Source organism: Rhinopithecus roxellana, chromosome 11 (assembly GCF_007565055.1).
Source record: "Rhinopithecus roxellana isolate Shanxi Qingling chromosome 11, ASM756505v1, whole genome shotgun sequence".
NCBI lineage: Eukaryota > Metazoa > Chordata > Mammalia > Primates > Cercopithecidae > Rhinopithecus > Rhinopithecus roxellana.
The window spans coordinates 128,667,916-128,684,812 of record NC_044559.1 but is presented as its reverse complement, the minus strand read 5'-3'; the positions used below and the strand labels follow the sequence as shown (position 1 = coordinate 128,684,812).

The following is a 16,897-nucleotide window of genomic DNA, read 5'->3' as shown; positions in this document are numbered from 1 at the left end:
GTGTCCTAAGAAGCCCCTTCCAGGCCGGGCGCGGTGGCTCAAGCCTGTAATCCCAGCACTTTGGGAGGCCAAGATGGGCGGATCACGAGGTCAGGAGATCGAGACCATCCTGGCTAATACGGTGAAACCCTGTCTCTACTTAAAAATACAAAAAACTAGCCGGGCGACGAGGCGGGCGCCTGTAGTCCCAGCTACTCGGGAGGCTGAGGCAGGAGAATGGCGTAAACCCGGGAGGCGGAACTTGCAGTGAGCTGAGATCCGGCCACTGCACTCCAGCCTGGGTGGCAGAGCAAGACTCCGTCTCAAAAAAAAAAAAAAAAAAGAAGCCCCTTCCAGGTCCATCACTAGGTCTTAGTCACAGGCGACAACCCAACGGCTGGCTAGGCCGATCTGCCACTCTGTTTTTACTTCCTGCAATGAAGTACTAAGGGTCAAATCAGGACGCATGGGCCAGGGTAACTAAAGAGGCAGGGGAGAACCCAAAGGCTCTGGTAGTGCTTGGTGTGCACAGGTGTGATGGATATTGACAGAGAGAGAGCGCGCGCTCACATGAGCATGGCAAGCATGGGAAGATGGAAGAAAATGGAGACTCAGACGAACGGGCTTTAAAAAGAATACATGAAAAACTATGATCACATTGATTTGTGCTTATTATCCTTGGCTCTCTTTTTTTGTCTTTTTCCCACTGGTAGTGGTGGTGGAAAGAGGGGAATCATTGCTTTTAGGGCCCAGAAGTAAAATAAGCAAATAGAATTTAGGATTGGGGAATTTGAGGAAGTCGCCCAAAACTGCACATAAAATGAATGAGATAATTATAGGCTGTTGATTTTTAAATGTAGCTTATTAAATTAACTCTCCTTTAACAGGTGTTGGAGACAGTCAGGATAGGGTGTGTCCTATTATAGACATTTTCCTAGAGCTGTTTCCACCCCTTGCCCTTGTATCTGATTTTATGTACTTCAAAATGCCATTAGCTCACTCCAGTGACTTTAGTTCTATTGACAATGTTAATTCTCTGCCTGTACAAACCAAAGGCTACTCGGGATAAGCTGATTTTTGTTTATTATCTGACAAGACTCGAGATTACACTAAACTGATTTTGGTATGTCTCCCTTCAACCTAACCATATTGGACTTCTCTCAGCTTAACCATCAGAGTTAAATGCCTTCTTGTATTATATTTATACCCGAAATAAAAGTCATATATAATTTAAAATTAGCTACAGTAGTTTGCAAAAGGATGCATGTAATTGTGCCAGTCTAAACTATTAGTAAATTGAAAGGTTGGTGTCAGTGATCACACATGTACTTTAGCTAAAGCTGGTTCCAAGTGCAAGTCTAAAGGTCTGCTTCTCTTCTACCATATGATTAATTTGTTTGTGCCAGAGTTACTGATGCTTTGTGACCAGAATCATGTCAGGCAGGTCTCAGCAGGTCTGAATCAATATGGTCCTGCGTTGCCACTGCATCATAATTTTAATTGTCCCTTTCTATTACACTTAGCAATCAGATAGCAGGCAAGACTGAAATAACAAGAATAAACTTCTGAAGAGAGAGAAAGGTCCATTTTACAAAATTATAGTGGGAAGAAATCATACTGATTGCAATCTACTTCTGTATTTATGTGCAAGTGTATGTTGCTAGACATTCATTTTTTACATTTAATAGTACTAGAACACAGCTACTTATGAAAAAGCCAAGGCCCACACCATCCTGATGTCTTTTGAGAGAGCTGGGACTCCTGCCCAGGACCATCTGAAGTGGAAACAAAACCAAGATGATCATAAAATGACACTCTATGCACTGATTCTAGCCTACCATATTGAGCATTTCAGTCTTGCCAGAAATAAAATCCTTTTGTGATGAATCCTTATCGGTCACAATTTGCCTTACTTTTCTGACACCTTTTATTTTGATTTTTGTCTTTCCTTAACTAGTCTTTCCCCCTCTGAAGGTCTTTTGGTCAACACAGTCTGGCCTTCCATCTCCTCCTGAGTTCCACAGAAGACAACTATCATAATAGCACATGACTTAACCGATCCACGGTAATGGGCCACACCTCCATAGAGGGGTGCACTGAGCAGGCAGCCCCTGCTGTTAGAAGGCAGGTTTTCAGAACTGTGTGAACACTTTTAATATATTACCATTCCTCTGGGAGCCAGCTACTTCTCTTCCCACTTCAGAAAACACATAATGGGACTTTGTGTTTCAATTTAAATCCCTTGAAAACGGAAATTTTTCCCCTTATAAGAAAAAAAAAAAAAAGAGTAAAGAGGGAGACGAAAGGCAAGAGAGAAATGAATTAGGCAGTCTCCAAAGCACACTGGCTCAACCGGGAAACTGCGACCAAAGCAAGCTCCATAATAGTATAATGACCTTTAATGAGTGTCTTGGGAAACAATACAGCCCTAGCATAAAAGACAAAGGGCAAAACTCATCATGGCTCTGCTGACACTAATTCAAAATGATTTTCAGAACAACTAAAGAATGTAAGAGAAGTAATCTGATCCGCCCATCTGACCTCACTTTGATTCAAGGGCCCTTCTCCTGCCATTTCTAATTGTCAAACCCTCTACATTTCACATCTGTTCATATTTAATGAAAAGCCCACTCTCACCACTGCTCTTGAGTCAACTTGCTCTGTCAAATGGGCACCACCCAACTCCACCACTAGCGAGGGATGCCTGGGGATTGCTATTGGAGTGCTGCCAGTGGAATTTCACGTAGAGACAGACATTTTTTTAATTGGAGAAGAAGGGCTTATGCGGGCCCAAGAAGGGGCTCAAATTGGAATGGATTTTTCTAACTTATTATTAATGGTCAAAGGTGAGTCTCACACAGGGATGGATGAAATCTGCTTTTGTTTGATGGAGTGATGACGGCAGGATGACTGATGAAACGGAGAAGGCAAACCGCCCCCTGAGCTGTCAGTACCAGTTAAGGCTCCAACATGCAGCCCAAAGCTCCACGTGTTCCCTGGTGGGGGCTGATTTTGGAGGCACAGGAGGGACAACATGCCACTCACAGGATGTTTCTTAGAGAATGGGACAATCCCACCCCAAGATTTTCTTCTCCCTGGTCTCCATCAACGGTTGGATTAAATTGCACAGCTGAGAAATCCCTCTAATTAAGATTTCTCTTGGATATAATGGAAATTATACACACTGGGCACCAAGGGGTCTACGTGGGGGACACAGAGTTTGCTGTGACTGGTATTGTTGGCCAGCGCCAGGACATGACCAAGGGGCCCTAGCTCAGAGCCACAGTGGCTCCTTTCTCTTCTCCACTGAATCTAGGCTAAGGTTTTAGAGCCTCATGATTATTTGAGAACAGAAGTTGTGCATTAGGCAGAAGGGTAAGCTGGGGGGGCTTGTGGTTACTTTCACCACCATCAGTCAAAGAGATGTGACCAATTCATGCCACCTCAGGCCCTCCTCTGCTCTTCCTCCCCAGCGCCTATCTTTGAACGTGGTATCTTGCCGCACATCGTAGACAGACAAGTTCTCTGTGCAGCTGTGCCCTAGCTTATCTCTGTACTGGCATAGGAACTACAGAGAACTCTTCAGGGGAAAATAAAGTGATAAGGATTCATATGGCAGCATCTAAGGATTTTAACAGAAATCTTTCCAAGATTTTAGGCCCATGGGGCAGTCCACACTCCCTCTCAATGCAACCTCCATTAGGTACCACTTTGAAGTGAATCCTGTCCCTTGGCACTGCTCTGGAGCAGCAGGAAATCGTGAATCAGAGAGGACGACTCTCTGGTCCTAGATGAAAGTTTTCCAAATGCCTCCAATACGGCTCGATGCACAGATCATGCTTTGCACTTGAACTTCGGGCCCAAACATAAGCACCTGGCATGGCACACAGTGAAGTCCCAGTTTCTTGAGCCCCAGAGGCCTCATGGATCCCTGCTACACAGCCGCACTCCGCTGGGAACAGCCTCAACACCAGCACAGGGGAGTCAAGCCAGTTCATTTTCCATGGGAATAAATGCTTAAGAGCTCAGTGATCTTCTTCCTCTTGTTGTCAGTGTACACCTACCCCTGCTGGGGAAAGTGTAGCTCAACCAGCTCTGAGCACTTGGAAGGCGAGAGGACAGGGAGCAAGAGGTTAGCAATAAATGTGTTGGGTGCTCTAAAGAGGAAGGGAGGAAGTGCAGAAACAAGAAGCATCTCTTACCTTCTATGCTACCAAAACATGAAAACAAAGTTAGTTATACTTCAAGTAAAGTCCTCCAGTGGAACCACAGCCCCTTTGGCACTTGGACCAAGACCCACAGTCCCAGGGTCTCAAACTGGAGCTTTCAGGAACTTCACTTATGAACCATATCAGGAAAACAGCAAAGTCCATGGTGAAGGCAAGGATAAGGGAGGTCTCAGGAAACTGACACATCTCAGCCTTGCCAGCTACTAGCTGCATAACCTTGACAGGTTCTTTAACATCTCTGAGCTTGTGGATGACAAAGAAGACTGATATCAGAGGCCTGTGCTATGGACTCAGGGAAATCACAGAGGTTTCTGACTTAAATTTTTTGTTGGCATTTGGAATCACAATTGCTACAAGATACCTTAGTTAAACAGGGGCTATACTATTGGAAAAATGAAATATATTAATGGAACAGTCCTTCAAAATAGTCATCTTTCTGAGAAAAAGCTCTGGAATCCACTAGCCCAATGCAGGCTGACAGACATAGAATACTCTTTTCCAGAACAAAAGACAAAATCTGGCACTGGAGGAATGAGGCACAGGTTAGAGAGACACCGTAAAAAGAAAAAAAAACTACATATTTTATATATATATATATATATATCCATCTGCATCAAAACTGTTGTATTTTGGAAGCTATCTAAGAAACTATCTAAGCTCACTAAAAGCAATTTAATTCTAGAGCTGGCTTGTTCTCGCTACACCCTTTCCTTCCTCCCTTTGATACAATTCAATTTACAGCCATTTCAAAAATATTAAGATGTACACTTCTGCATATCTCTGTATTAATACAGTAGGTGATATGCTGTCACTTTAATTTACATTTACATTTATTTAAAGGAGAGAGAGGAAAGATATCACCAGACTGTAATATCACAGTCCTGCATGCTATTACGAGAAGCACAAGTTAAGAAAATCAGAAGGGAGGCCTTCCTCAGCACGTACACAGAGACACAGGCAGCTGGGGCAACATGTCACCACACAGGAGTTCACACTGGGAAGAAGACATCAGCCCGACTGACTCAGAACCACAGGGCACAGCACAAGACAGGGATGATACCACAGACAGCACAAACATGGAACTACATGTGTTGAGGTTAAACTTACAGGCACGGAAACTGGTGGAGCAATCATTAACAGAGACAGAAGAAAGTGGGAAGGCTCTCTCAAGGGTGTCCACGTTACCACGCACACGGCCTGACATGCACGAGCAGTCACGCTCAGAACGTCCGCAATCAAAACAACATGCCCGTCTCATTCTCTTGTAGATGGACATCTTGGCTATAACCGTGTGGTTGGATGGGAGGAGAGGAAGAGCGGCAATTAATGGCAAGGTCACACACAGCAAGGCAGCTGGAAGGGAGCTGAAGGGATTTAACACAGGTCTTAGTTCACTTTAACAGTCTTGACCCGGAAAAAAATGCAGAGTGATTGTTGGTAACAGTTTGGTTGTACATCAAAAAAGCAGCGAAAATATAAATTGCCTTTATCGTCCCCCAAGGCTGTTGCACATGATTTTTTTCCCCTAGGTAAAGCGGTGACCACAGGAAAAGGGCATGGCTGAATACACTCAGGTTCTCAGATGGGAAGAAGAGCAAATTATCGACAGCAAAAAATGTAACCAACACTTTTCCCCTGGTATGATTAATACAGGAGGACAAAATACACACACTGCCAATCAATTAAATTCGTTGCTTATTTGGTATAATAAATGGTTTTTGCAAAAGGCAAAAATATCTAATATGTAGGCTTTCTAATTTCCATCCATTTCTGGGCATTAGGCAGAGGCTGGGATAAGCTTTCATCAAATTAGATGTGAAACGATTACGTGTTAATATAGAATCTGAGGATGCCTTTGCTGAACTTCCCGAGAGTGAGTTTACATGATGGCTACAGGAATTTAAATTTACTCTTGACAGAACAAATATCCAAATCTGTCCATATAAGAAATGCAGCTACTCAAGACTAATGCTGCAGATTTGACATTAAAGGCAGTTCACAAATAAGAAATCACCAAAAGCATATGAGATGTTGCTCTATTGGAATGCATTTAGCTACTCATGGGTGTATTTTCTGCTTAAAGCTGAGAGGATCTGAAAATCGCATCTGCCTTTCTCTCCCCACCAAATAGAAATTCAGGAAGCAATCAGGCTATTGGTTAATCATATTCTTTTTTTTTTCCTTGTACAGAAAATATTTGCCAAAATCAATTAAAACTGACAAAACATGAAATAAAAGAATAGGTTCCGTGTGAAATATCTTAATGCAATTTGCATGCAGCATTGATAGCTCTTCTAAAGCTGGTATGGTAGGTTCTGCACTGCCTGGGGATCCAAACTGAGTGGTAACCTATAAAAGTTGTTGGAAGTCAGCATCGTAGTTTCCAATGCGCTTCACCTTTGCCTTTCAAGCCAATTTATATTTCAGTACAAGAGAATGTTTTTGTACCTCACTTTGATGCTACAACAGGCAAACATGTTTGCTTATCACTTAGCATGAACTGGCCTGCTTCTCTCACAAGGTAGGAGAAGAATTCACATTTATTCTAAGTATTACTGCCAAATAGTAAACCTAAACTGAGGAGGTGTTATTCCCTGCATCCACACCTTCCATTTTGAAAGTCACTTCCCCCCCTCTTTCTTTTTCTTTGTAGAGAATGGTTGCACTCTTATTTTAAAATATGGCTTGTGGTTTTGCCCTCTTTGAATGTTACAGTCACCAGGAAGAGGGGTTTAAATCTCTCAAATGGGTCAAGTCCTGTTCTAAGACCTTTATGACTTGCCATACAGTATATTTGTCAAGCAAGGGTAACGTTATGATTGTGAAGAACAGGCACTGGGGGAGATGAATGAGAGATCTCTTCAGCAGCAACTCCATTCTTGTAAACTTGGCTCACATTTTTAGTGACATGTTCTTTTAGTGTCCTCGCTAGTCTGTTGTTCAGATCATCATGCAGCCCCAGCCCTGTTCAATGGTGGTATATCATTCCTTTGAGCTTTAGCTTCTACCAAAAAAAACAAACAAACAAAAAAGAAAGTTCCACTACAGCATTTGAATCAGAGGAATTTAGAAGGCATGGTGTGAATGCCCAGACATCCCAAACAAACAGCAATGGCTGAAGTCAAGAAAGGTAAAAAAGTATTCAATTAAAGACATGAACATAAATTTATCTTAAATGCATCCAGATCTGGCACACAATCTGCAGACATTCCCTTGTTTCCTCCTTCTTATTTCTTTTACTGGAAATATTGATTTGTTATTTACACAGAAGAGGAAAACAAGGATGATTTTTTGTTTCACCGTAGATAAATCGTTTTGAAAAACAATTTTTTTTAATCAAATGCTGTAGCAGAAGAGAAGCCCATCAAACTCTGGAATGCTATGCTTCTCATTAGCAACAGTCCCTGGTTTTCATTTCCATACTGCCATTTTGGGTTTATATACAATAATAGAATCTGACACATTTATGGGGAAAGAAAGTTCTTATAAATATACCATCTTTAAGGATAAGGGGAAGGATGATGGAGATGAAATAACTCTTGAAACTATTTGTTCAGAGGCAAATGGATGAGAATGGGTGATGTAAACCTCCTACTTGATATGAGTTCAGGAGGAAACACAGCGACAAACCAGTGGCTCTCAGGGACTATTTGCAACTGTTATTGTTAGCGGTTCTGGTGACCATGCATTGTTCTAAAATGTCTTATTGTTAGCATGCAGGAACAGGCTGAAACTGGTAACTGAAGCAGCAAAAAACCATTTGCTATAAGAAGATTAACTGTTAATTATAAGCAGTCACATTCCAAAGCAGCATATGCATAAAAAAGAAAACATGCTATTACTCGTCATTCCTTCCCAATCATTTTTACACTCACACCAAATGCAAAATAGAAATCTCAAAAGACAAACAAGTACCACTACCACACACACACACACACACACACACACACACACACACACAAATCAGCAAGAACGATCAATGAGAGGCTCAAAGACAAGACAGAAACAGTTAAAAACTATTGAGCCCCACATGTTGACAAACCTTCATGAATCAGAATGTCTAGATCAAGGTGCCACCAACTGGGAAGGTGGCTCTTTTTCACTACTGCTGGCATAGTCCATTTCCATTGACTCCCTGTCAGGTGTCTTCACCTAGAGACTTCTGGGTCCACTTTCTTAAAGGTAAGACCTGGTGGAGCGATTCATTAGGCTTGAAGGATATGAGTACTGGCCAGGAAGAGCTCTCCTCTGGGCCATTATTCAAATCATGAACAAGCTCTTTAACTAAAAGCTGATGAGGAGTTGACTCCCTGGTGGTAGATGTTCCAGAAGAATTGAACACTCTCTGTGTAAAATTATACTCTCAAGTTGTAAAATTAAATTATATCAAAGTTAAGTCGTGGACCTACTAATTTGGAAATTACCACCCCTCATCTCTCTCAACTCTCTCTGGCTTCCTGATCCTTCAATTTTTTTTTTTTAGTGAATCAGGATATTCAGAACCACTGATGTTTTATTTCCATTTCTCAGTGATTGTTTCCTTTTCTAGAGCTGATTTAGGTTAGAACGTTAATTTTAGATACGAAGAGTTCCACTTTAAATTCCCAAGGTTAGGTCTCAAAGTGCAACTTTGAAAGTTTCAGATTTATTAAAACAGAAGTAAATTTCTTATCTACTCCCTGGCCACACAAAGCGTCCTCTCTCCTTTGGTGTTTGCTAATTTTCTTTCTTACATAGTCACCCATTGTTCCCTTACCAAATCCCAATTCTCAGACAACGTTTTCCCCAGGATGTCAATGGTAATGCAAAGTAGATCTATGAGGACATCTAGTGGATTGATGTGGAAGAGCAGCTAGTTCACGGGCAATTGGAACTAGCCTTTCTCCAAAAGGAGCAGAAAGAGGACCCTGCTGTCTCTGAGAATTGAAATATGTGCAGTGTCATTTCAATTCAATGGCTTCTCACTATCCACAGCAGATGATTAGGGGTAGGGGGAATGAAAGGGTGAGAGGTCCTAGGAGATGAGTCTAGGGTCTGCAGCCACAGCTGGCACAGTAGGACTATTTCGGTGGCAGCTGACTGGGTCTCCTTTTTAAAGCCCTGCTGCGGCTTCCTGAGACTGGGAGCAGACAAGAGTGTGTCTCTGGCAAGTGTTAACACCAAAGCTACTTGTCTTCCCATCTTAGTGCTCTTGAAACTTCATGCTCAATTAATTGCCCCGATAGGCCGACTTAACTCTAGGAAAGCAGAAATACAAGGCTCTAGGGACTCAGTTTACCGTGTGGTCCACTTCATAAAGTTCTTGCTATTGGACCAGGGCCATGGATTCTATGAGGTTATGTGGTTGCTAAGAATTTGACCCTGGGTCTCATCTTCCTCCGAAGACCTAGGTCCTAGCAGTTTCACAATTTGAGAAAAAGCTTTTATGTACTTTTCTTCACCACGGTGAATTGGATATTCAACCAATATTTCCATTATAACTTCCGAGTACTATTTAGAGACAAAATAAAAGTATTTCCCTAATGGACATCATCAAAACTATCTGTTTACTCTTGAGTGTTTAAAACAAAAAGGCTTCTCAGAAGTGTTCTTGGACAACTTTTCCTCTATTCTGAAAGGCCGTGATCATGAGACCAGAAACCTGTTGAAAAGTGGCTGGTGAAGACGCAGCTCAGTTACTGCTCTTTCCTTAAGTCAAATGGATAATCAGCTGTCAAACTCAGGTTCTCTGCTGGCTCCCCTTTCTGAGCCAAGCCTGGAATGGATGGAAGAATTGGATTCCATCCTATCCTCAGCACCATCTGCCTCCTGCATCAGCAACCAAATTGTCAATCAATTTCCAATTGCAGAACCTTAATTTCCAGGGTGGATCGGAAGGGGCAGAAAAAAAGCAGTACTGGACTGAGGGGCCCAAGTGGAGTTTTCCAACTGCTGAGGAAAAATATTTTAGATTTCAAGTGAAGCAAATTCAAGGGAAGACTGGGATGGAAGAGAAAAACATCTGCCATTCAATCAATAGATACTTCTCAGGTCACAACCTCACTTTTAAAATCAGTCAAATGAAGGAGGGATTATTTCCAAGCATAAACCCTGGAGCTACTCTTCATGGGCTCTGCAGCAACTAACATTATTAATAAAAATATCCACAGAAGAAAAAGTCCACCAGGATTTAAGGTGAGGCCTTTGATGTGGCACTGGGAATCAGAGAATATTCTTTCAAGTCCTATAAATGAGAAATGATGTCTTCACTTAGCAAAATTCCTCCCATTACCTTCTGGAGTAAGAAGAAGGGTCTTCCAGGTGGTTTTCCAAAAACAGAAAGAGGAGAAAGAAAAAGCTAGTTAATGTTGGCAGCACAGAGCACACCAAGCTAGTTGATTCTGCCCCTAACGACCATATTGTGGCTGAGGAAGGCAGAAGTATTTGGCACTAGAGTTGTTGGTTGATTGACATCACATTTTCTCTCCAATTCTGAAGGAGCATTCAATTTAGTATGCAACTCTGCAGGTATGAAAGTGGGCCGTGCCCTCAAGCCATCGTTAAAGGGTTCTGTCGATGAAGAAAGCCACAGAGTCGATTCTGGCAAGATTGTGCATTGAATTGAAGAAGGTCATTGTTGTGTTTTGTTTTTAAAGTGAGCAATCTATACCCTCCAAACACTGATGACTAACAAAAATCAGATGATCAACTTGCCTCTTTTGCTGCAAGGGAATGAGAGGACTGAATTTGAAACATCTTCTCCAAATTCCAGAGCCATTGGACTGAACTGTTCCACAGATTGAGTCTCCTTTTCAGTAGAGCCTTACAAACACGAGTAAAGACCCAAAGCTCAACGCTGGCCTTAAAAGCTCCTCCTCAATGGCCACATCTTGTTGAGTAAAAGGGCATCCTATTCCTTGAGTAAGCTAGAGGTTCAGACACTTGCATTGACTTGATCAGACTTACGCATAGCTCATTGCTGAAATGGAATGTTCTCCTCCAGTCAGTTTTTCTGCCTTAAACAGGTAAACAGATCTTCCAAGATGTCTGACTAACACTCATAAAGCAACTGGGTGTGTCCTACTGAGTACTGACTAAAAGAAAAACTTCATTGTAAAGCTAGGAAACTTCGTAGACTGCAGAAAATAATTACCACTGTGCAAATACTTGTCTCCAGTAAGACAATTGAGATACTTACAGTACCAAAGTTGAGTAAAAATATGAATGTTTACATATAAGAATGTACATATATTCTGACACATCATGGTATGTATTGTGTGTGTGTGTGTGTGTATATATATATATGTATATATATATATATATCACAACATGGGAATATATATGTGGCATATGTGTTTCCTTTAGGAGAGGAATTCAAGCTCAATAGCAAAGGAGACCAAGTATAATTTAAGAAAGGCAAGCATGACAATTACCCCAGCTGATGAAGCATCTACAGCTATAGTGGTAATTATTTCAGCCTAATCAGAGTCCCTTAAAAGTCCTGAGACAAGGTCTTCAAGAGAAATACACTGTTGTCAAGGTCTTATTTTCAAATGGAAAAATAAGACAGTGCCCGAAGCTGGCCAGAGCCTGGGGACTGCGGTGGATGGATGGAGAGCAGGCTCCCTGTGGACTCTCTGGCTCCAGACTACTCTGTAGACTGCGTTGGGGGATGAAGGAGTTGGGGCATGATGTCACTGCTACATGCAACATAAATATCAAAAGTAAAAAGGAAACTACAACTGTACAGAAAATTAAAAGAGTATCTCTTCTAGAGAAAGACAGGGGGAACTGGACTCCGGGCTGCTGGGAACCCGTTTTACTCACAATATATCACTACCAGTGTGCAGTTAAAATAGAGTAGGGGCCGTATTCCAAGGCAGCAAAGAGAAAAAAAATAAATCAAAGATATGTCAATGATTTGCAGTCAAAGAAAATTCCTTCAAACACATCAAACTAGACATTACTTGTCCCCTAGGAGTCCACACTTCGGCAAACTTTTAGAGGCTGGGGGAAGAAATATAAACCATTAGACAATGTTTGTTACACAGAAAAAGAAAATGGGTAAATAGTAGACCCTGAGAACTTGCTCCTCGGCCAGACAGCTGAATTTGACTCTTTTCCTTGATAGAGAGCTATGAAGAAATGGAAAGAAATGCAAACGTTAAACTATACTATCACAGGATTTCCAGAAATGGAATGTCTGCACCTGATATTTCTCCAGATGAGATGACGTGAAATGTTGAAGGTTACTGAATGAAAGTGAATGAGGAGGTAGGGGTGGAGGTGAAAGGGGAAGACTGGGTTGGGGAAGAAGGGTTAGGAAGCTATGGGTAAGGGCCAGCGACTGTCATGGGCTCTGCCCTCAAGGGATCTACCATTCCAGGGTGAATTATTAATACCTGGACTAACACGTTTGGACAGATGAGTATGTGTGTCAGCTGTCTTCTCCAACTTAGACTGGGAACTAAGCAATGTCTGTTCAAAGGCATGGGGGTCCCCGCAGTGTGTTATTAATAATCCTAGTTTCTAGTAATTAAAGTTTCTTTGCAGCTAAAACATCTTCCCCAATTTCCTCACTTGCCTGTCCTACATGGGGAGGTTTATTTTTAATAATTCATTTTATTCTAACCACCCCCTCACCTCATACACACATCTGCATCCTGCCCTCTGTTCTATGGCCTTTCAATTAGTAGGAACAATATTCGGACAATTCTGATTGTTACATAGCCAAAGGCCTTTGTGAAATGAAGAAGCTGAGGTTGGGGGAGGAGGCACGCAGATGTACAGAGAAGGAAGTGAGGCCCTTGTTGCACTGGCTTGGCTTTGTAGAGGCAGGCCTTTTGCAGCAATTGGTGCAGTGTGTAATGGGAGATTATATACCTCACTAGCTCCACCAATTTCAAAGGAAATGAAGAGAATAAAATTATTTCAAACAATTATGTGCCTCTCTCTCCAGGATGAAGCTAAAGCTTGCTGCTGTTTACTTGTCTGGAACCAACGTGGAAAAATATCCTAGAGGCCAAATCCTTATTTCTTATTTCTAGGGACAGTTTAGTCTGCTGTGTTCCACTATGGCATCCTATGAGGGACATTCCAATGTCAGAGCAAGAGTCAGAGAAGTTCTCACCTCATCCTTCCACTCCTTCCTCCCGAGAATGCTCTCCATCTGGACACCAGGGACATCTTTTAAACTAAGAACTAATGATGACATTTCCTCACTTAAAATCTTCCAATGACTTCCTAATATAGGACTAAAACCCCTACTTCTTACCACGGCCCCTCCCTCCCTCTCTAATCTCATCTCATACTATTATCTCCCCAGTGCCATTAGTCTTTCTTCTATCCTTCGACCACCACAAACTCATTCCTGCCTCCTGACCTTGACTTTTGCTCTTCTCCTTATCTGGATTGGGTCTTGGCCTCAACATCAGCCCTGACTGAGGCCTTCCTGACCTTCCAAGCTATAAAGTAGCACCACTGAAGTATTCCTCAACCCTCAGGCAGTCTCTTCTCTCCTCTTAGCACTGGCTATCTCTGAATTTATTTATTTGCATGATCATGGTTTGTCTCCATTCACTGGAGTAAAAGATTCAGGAGGGCAGGGACTTTACCTTGTTCACCACTCTATCCCTGGAACCAAAAATAGCACCTCATTCAAAGAAGATACTCAAAAATATGTGAATGGTTAATCAATACATGAATCACAGTCTTGCTATTTCCTTGATACTCTGTGGGACGAGGGTCTGGTAAATATCCTGTCAGGGATTATTGGCCTCACTTTCCTCCCTTTCTCAACTCCTCACTACAAGCGTTCCTTACAGAATTGTTCACCTCTTGTATTTGTTGTTCTCTCTTATTTGCTTCAACCCTCCGACGGTTGTGCTCCTTCTGATTGAAATGATTCAGGAGATGTCTGGTCAACTCAGCCATGCTGCTATGTCCACAACCAACTGAGCATGGCTAGGATGGACTGCCTGGTGAAGATGGTCTTTGGATTCATGGGGTCTGTGGGGGTTGAATGGGCAGTGAGGTTCGTTCTAGGCCTTGTTCTCTCTTAGATGCTCTTCTTGGTAGGTTGTCAGAATCAGGGAATTCTTAGGTCCCAAGAAATTAGAGGCTCTTGTTTTGAGATATCAACAGATACTTATCTTCGTAAGAGTCTGGGGGAAGGGGACCAGCTGTATTAAGTCAGTGGAAACAGGGGGAGGAAACCCATGGGCCTAAGCTGCCCCATCCTGAGGGGATTTCTGCAGAAACTTCTCTAGACCAAAAGTGCACCCCAAGGGAATTTTCCCCATGGATTGAGGAACTTCTTTTTGCTCCAGCAGAGTGATATTTATAGATGACTGGTTCTACATTTTCTGTACCCCCTCTAGGAGTATAATGAAAAACGTCCTTCCTTCAGTGGCATACCTCAGAAATGGTGCTCTTCTGTCTGGCTTCTGCTTGTGAACCAGGATTTTTATGGGGTAATCTTTCATAATTGTTCTTACTCATCAGACCCAAGACTGCCCATCTTTCCTTTCCCTTCTGCAAAAAAATGTTAGAGCACCCAGAGAATCAATAGAGGCCTTCAGGTGTGCCCAAATCCCTGTATGTTGGCTGTGTGACTATCAGCAATCTCATCCTCTCAAGCTTGGAAGATTAGTTTCCTCTTTTTGTAAAATGGGATTAATAACACCCCCTGCCGATTACATGGGGTTAGGGTGAGAATCAAAGCAATGATTGTGAGGAGCTTTTAAAACACTAAATCACCATAGGAAGGATGGCATCATTTTTTTTTTGTTTTTTGTTTTTTGTTTTTTTCGAGGGTTGAGAACAATTTCTATTAGGCAATAACAGCATAATTACTGCAAAAGGCACAACCTTCTCAAAGCAAAGGACACTTAAGTCATGGTGTCTCAGGAGCTAACAATTCCACGTTCTAGACTCACTATATCTTTCTCAAGAGGCCCCAGTGGCAAACAGCTTTAGAAGAGTCTTGAGATAGAATATGCCAGAAACAACTGAGCCCAGTCTAGTCTACCCCAAAGAGCAACAGTGCTTGAGGTCGACCTTTGGGACGATGGCAATTGAAGCCCTTTGACAATGGAAAGTTTTTTCTTGGGGGCAGTCTGAAGGCATCACAGTTGCAAATTCTGGCCTGTGGTATTAAAACTGGCAGGAATTCCAAATGGAAAGAGTCAACTTCCATTTTGGAGACCAAGTCCTCAGATTTAGTTTCTCTCTCAACCCTATATACCCAGGGGCCCTCAATCCACTGGAAATCATGATACAAAAACACTTCGTTCTCTATGGCTTTAGTTCTCCTCCTTTTTATATATCATACTTGTCTCTGTTAGACTGGACACATCTACTGAGGCATCTCTAGAGTAAAGAAGCAGGGAGTAGGCACAGGGTTCATTCCTAGGTGTTGACAGTGGTGATTTTTCATCCTCTGCTCTAACAAAGCAAGGACAGGTATTGATTTCATATTTCTTTAAACTGGTGGGTGAAACATAAACATATTCAAGAAAACTCTTGATGTTTAGTGTTTCTCTAATAAGAAAAGGAAAGGAAAAGGAATTTGGGGAATAGGAATGAGAGAGGGAGGGGACGGGGAGAGAAACACTACTTACGCCGTTTGCAGCCACATTTTTTTATTCTTTTGGGATCTGTGATGTCATCATGACAGGCCTTGCAGTAAAAAAATGCCCTGGAAAAAGAGAATGGAAAAACTGACACATTTCATAATCCACCCAAATGAAATGAGTACCACATTTCCTCCACGGTGGTGCCAAATTAATGAAACACGCCAGCATTAATTTCCTTTAATCTTTTGAAAGGTTTAGACATTTGCAGACGGAAATGTTTGTTGCAAGACCATTTATTTCAAACACAGGATTCTGTGATTTGAGTTAGTGTTCCTTTTCATAAACTTCCATTTGCAAAGGAACTGGGAAAAAAGTTGCTGATGTGACACACTGCGTCTGCTCACTCGTCTTTCATTTTTGAGAACAGCCTTTGATGCTACTCGTGGGGACACATGGGCAATGAGCCCTGGGCCCTTGGTGGGGAAGTTAAATACAACACCAAAAGTCCCACAGTCTGGTCAAATATATACTTGAGGGGGCAGAAGTATGTCGTTTCTCGGTCAAATGAAAATATCAACCTTGTCACTGTGAAAGCACCTTTTCTGGACAGCCAAAGTGAGACAGAGTTGAGGAGGTCTGCAGAGAAGGAAAAACGAAAGCCACGAGTCAGTGGGTTCCTCTGTCAAACCCCCTCTGGAGTTTCATAGCTTATTTTACTCCAATGCTGACTGGACCAATTCCCATGCTATCCAGCCCTGAGAACATGCACTAAATGAGGGTTTTCTTCTCACTGTGGCCTTGTCCTCCAGTTTCCTGGTCTGCATGTCAGGTGGGAGGAGTCAACAGGAGACTGTAGGGTGAGGGGGGATGAGGTCACCACCTTGACCCCCTGGGTGCCCTCCTGGCCAGGTCCATGAAATGGCACATGACAGCCTCTCTCTCCAGTTCCTGATAGCCCTCCTTCCCCTTGACCCTACAGATCTAGGGTGAAGGTGGCCCCCCTTTCTTGCTAGCTCTGGAGTGTTTGGCCATCCCTTATTGGTTTTCCTTAACTATCTGCCCATAACTTCACACATTCTCTTCATAAAACTCTCCTCCTTTTTCCCATTTAAGTGTGTCATCTGTTTCTTGCCA

The 16,897-nt window shown here is 42.4% G+C and overlaps 1 protein-coding gene across 3 annotated transcripts in view; it reads right to left on the bottom strand.

Annotated features, from left to right (window-relative positions):
* KCNMA1 (potassium calcium-activated channel subfamily M alpha 1) overlaps nt 1-16,897 on the bottom strand; it is a 304,426-nt gene that overhangs the window by 115,446 nt on the left and 172,083 nt on the right. For all 3 annotated transcript variants that reach the window (XM_030941176.1, XM_030941175.1, XM_030941177.1), the window contains exon 15: nt 15,809-15,885. In XM_030941176.1, coding sequence (XP_030797036.1) covers nt 15,809-15,885 — 77 coding nt within the window. The remainder of the gene's footprint in view (nt 1-15,808; nt 15,886-16,897) is intronic.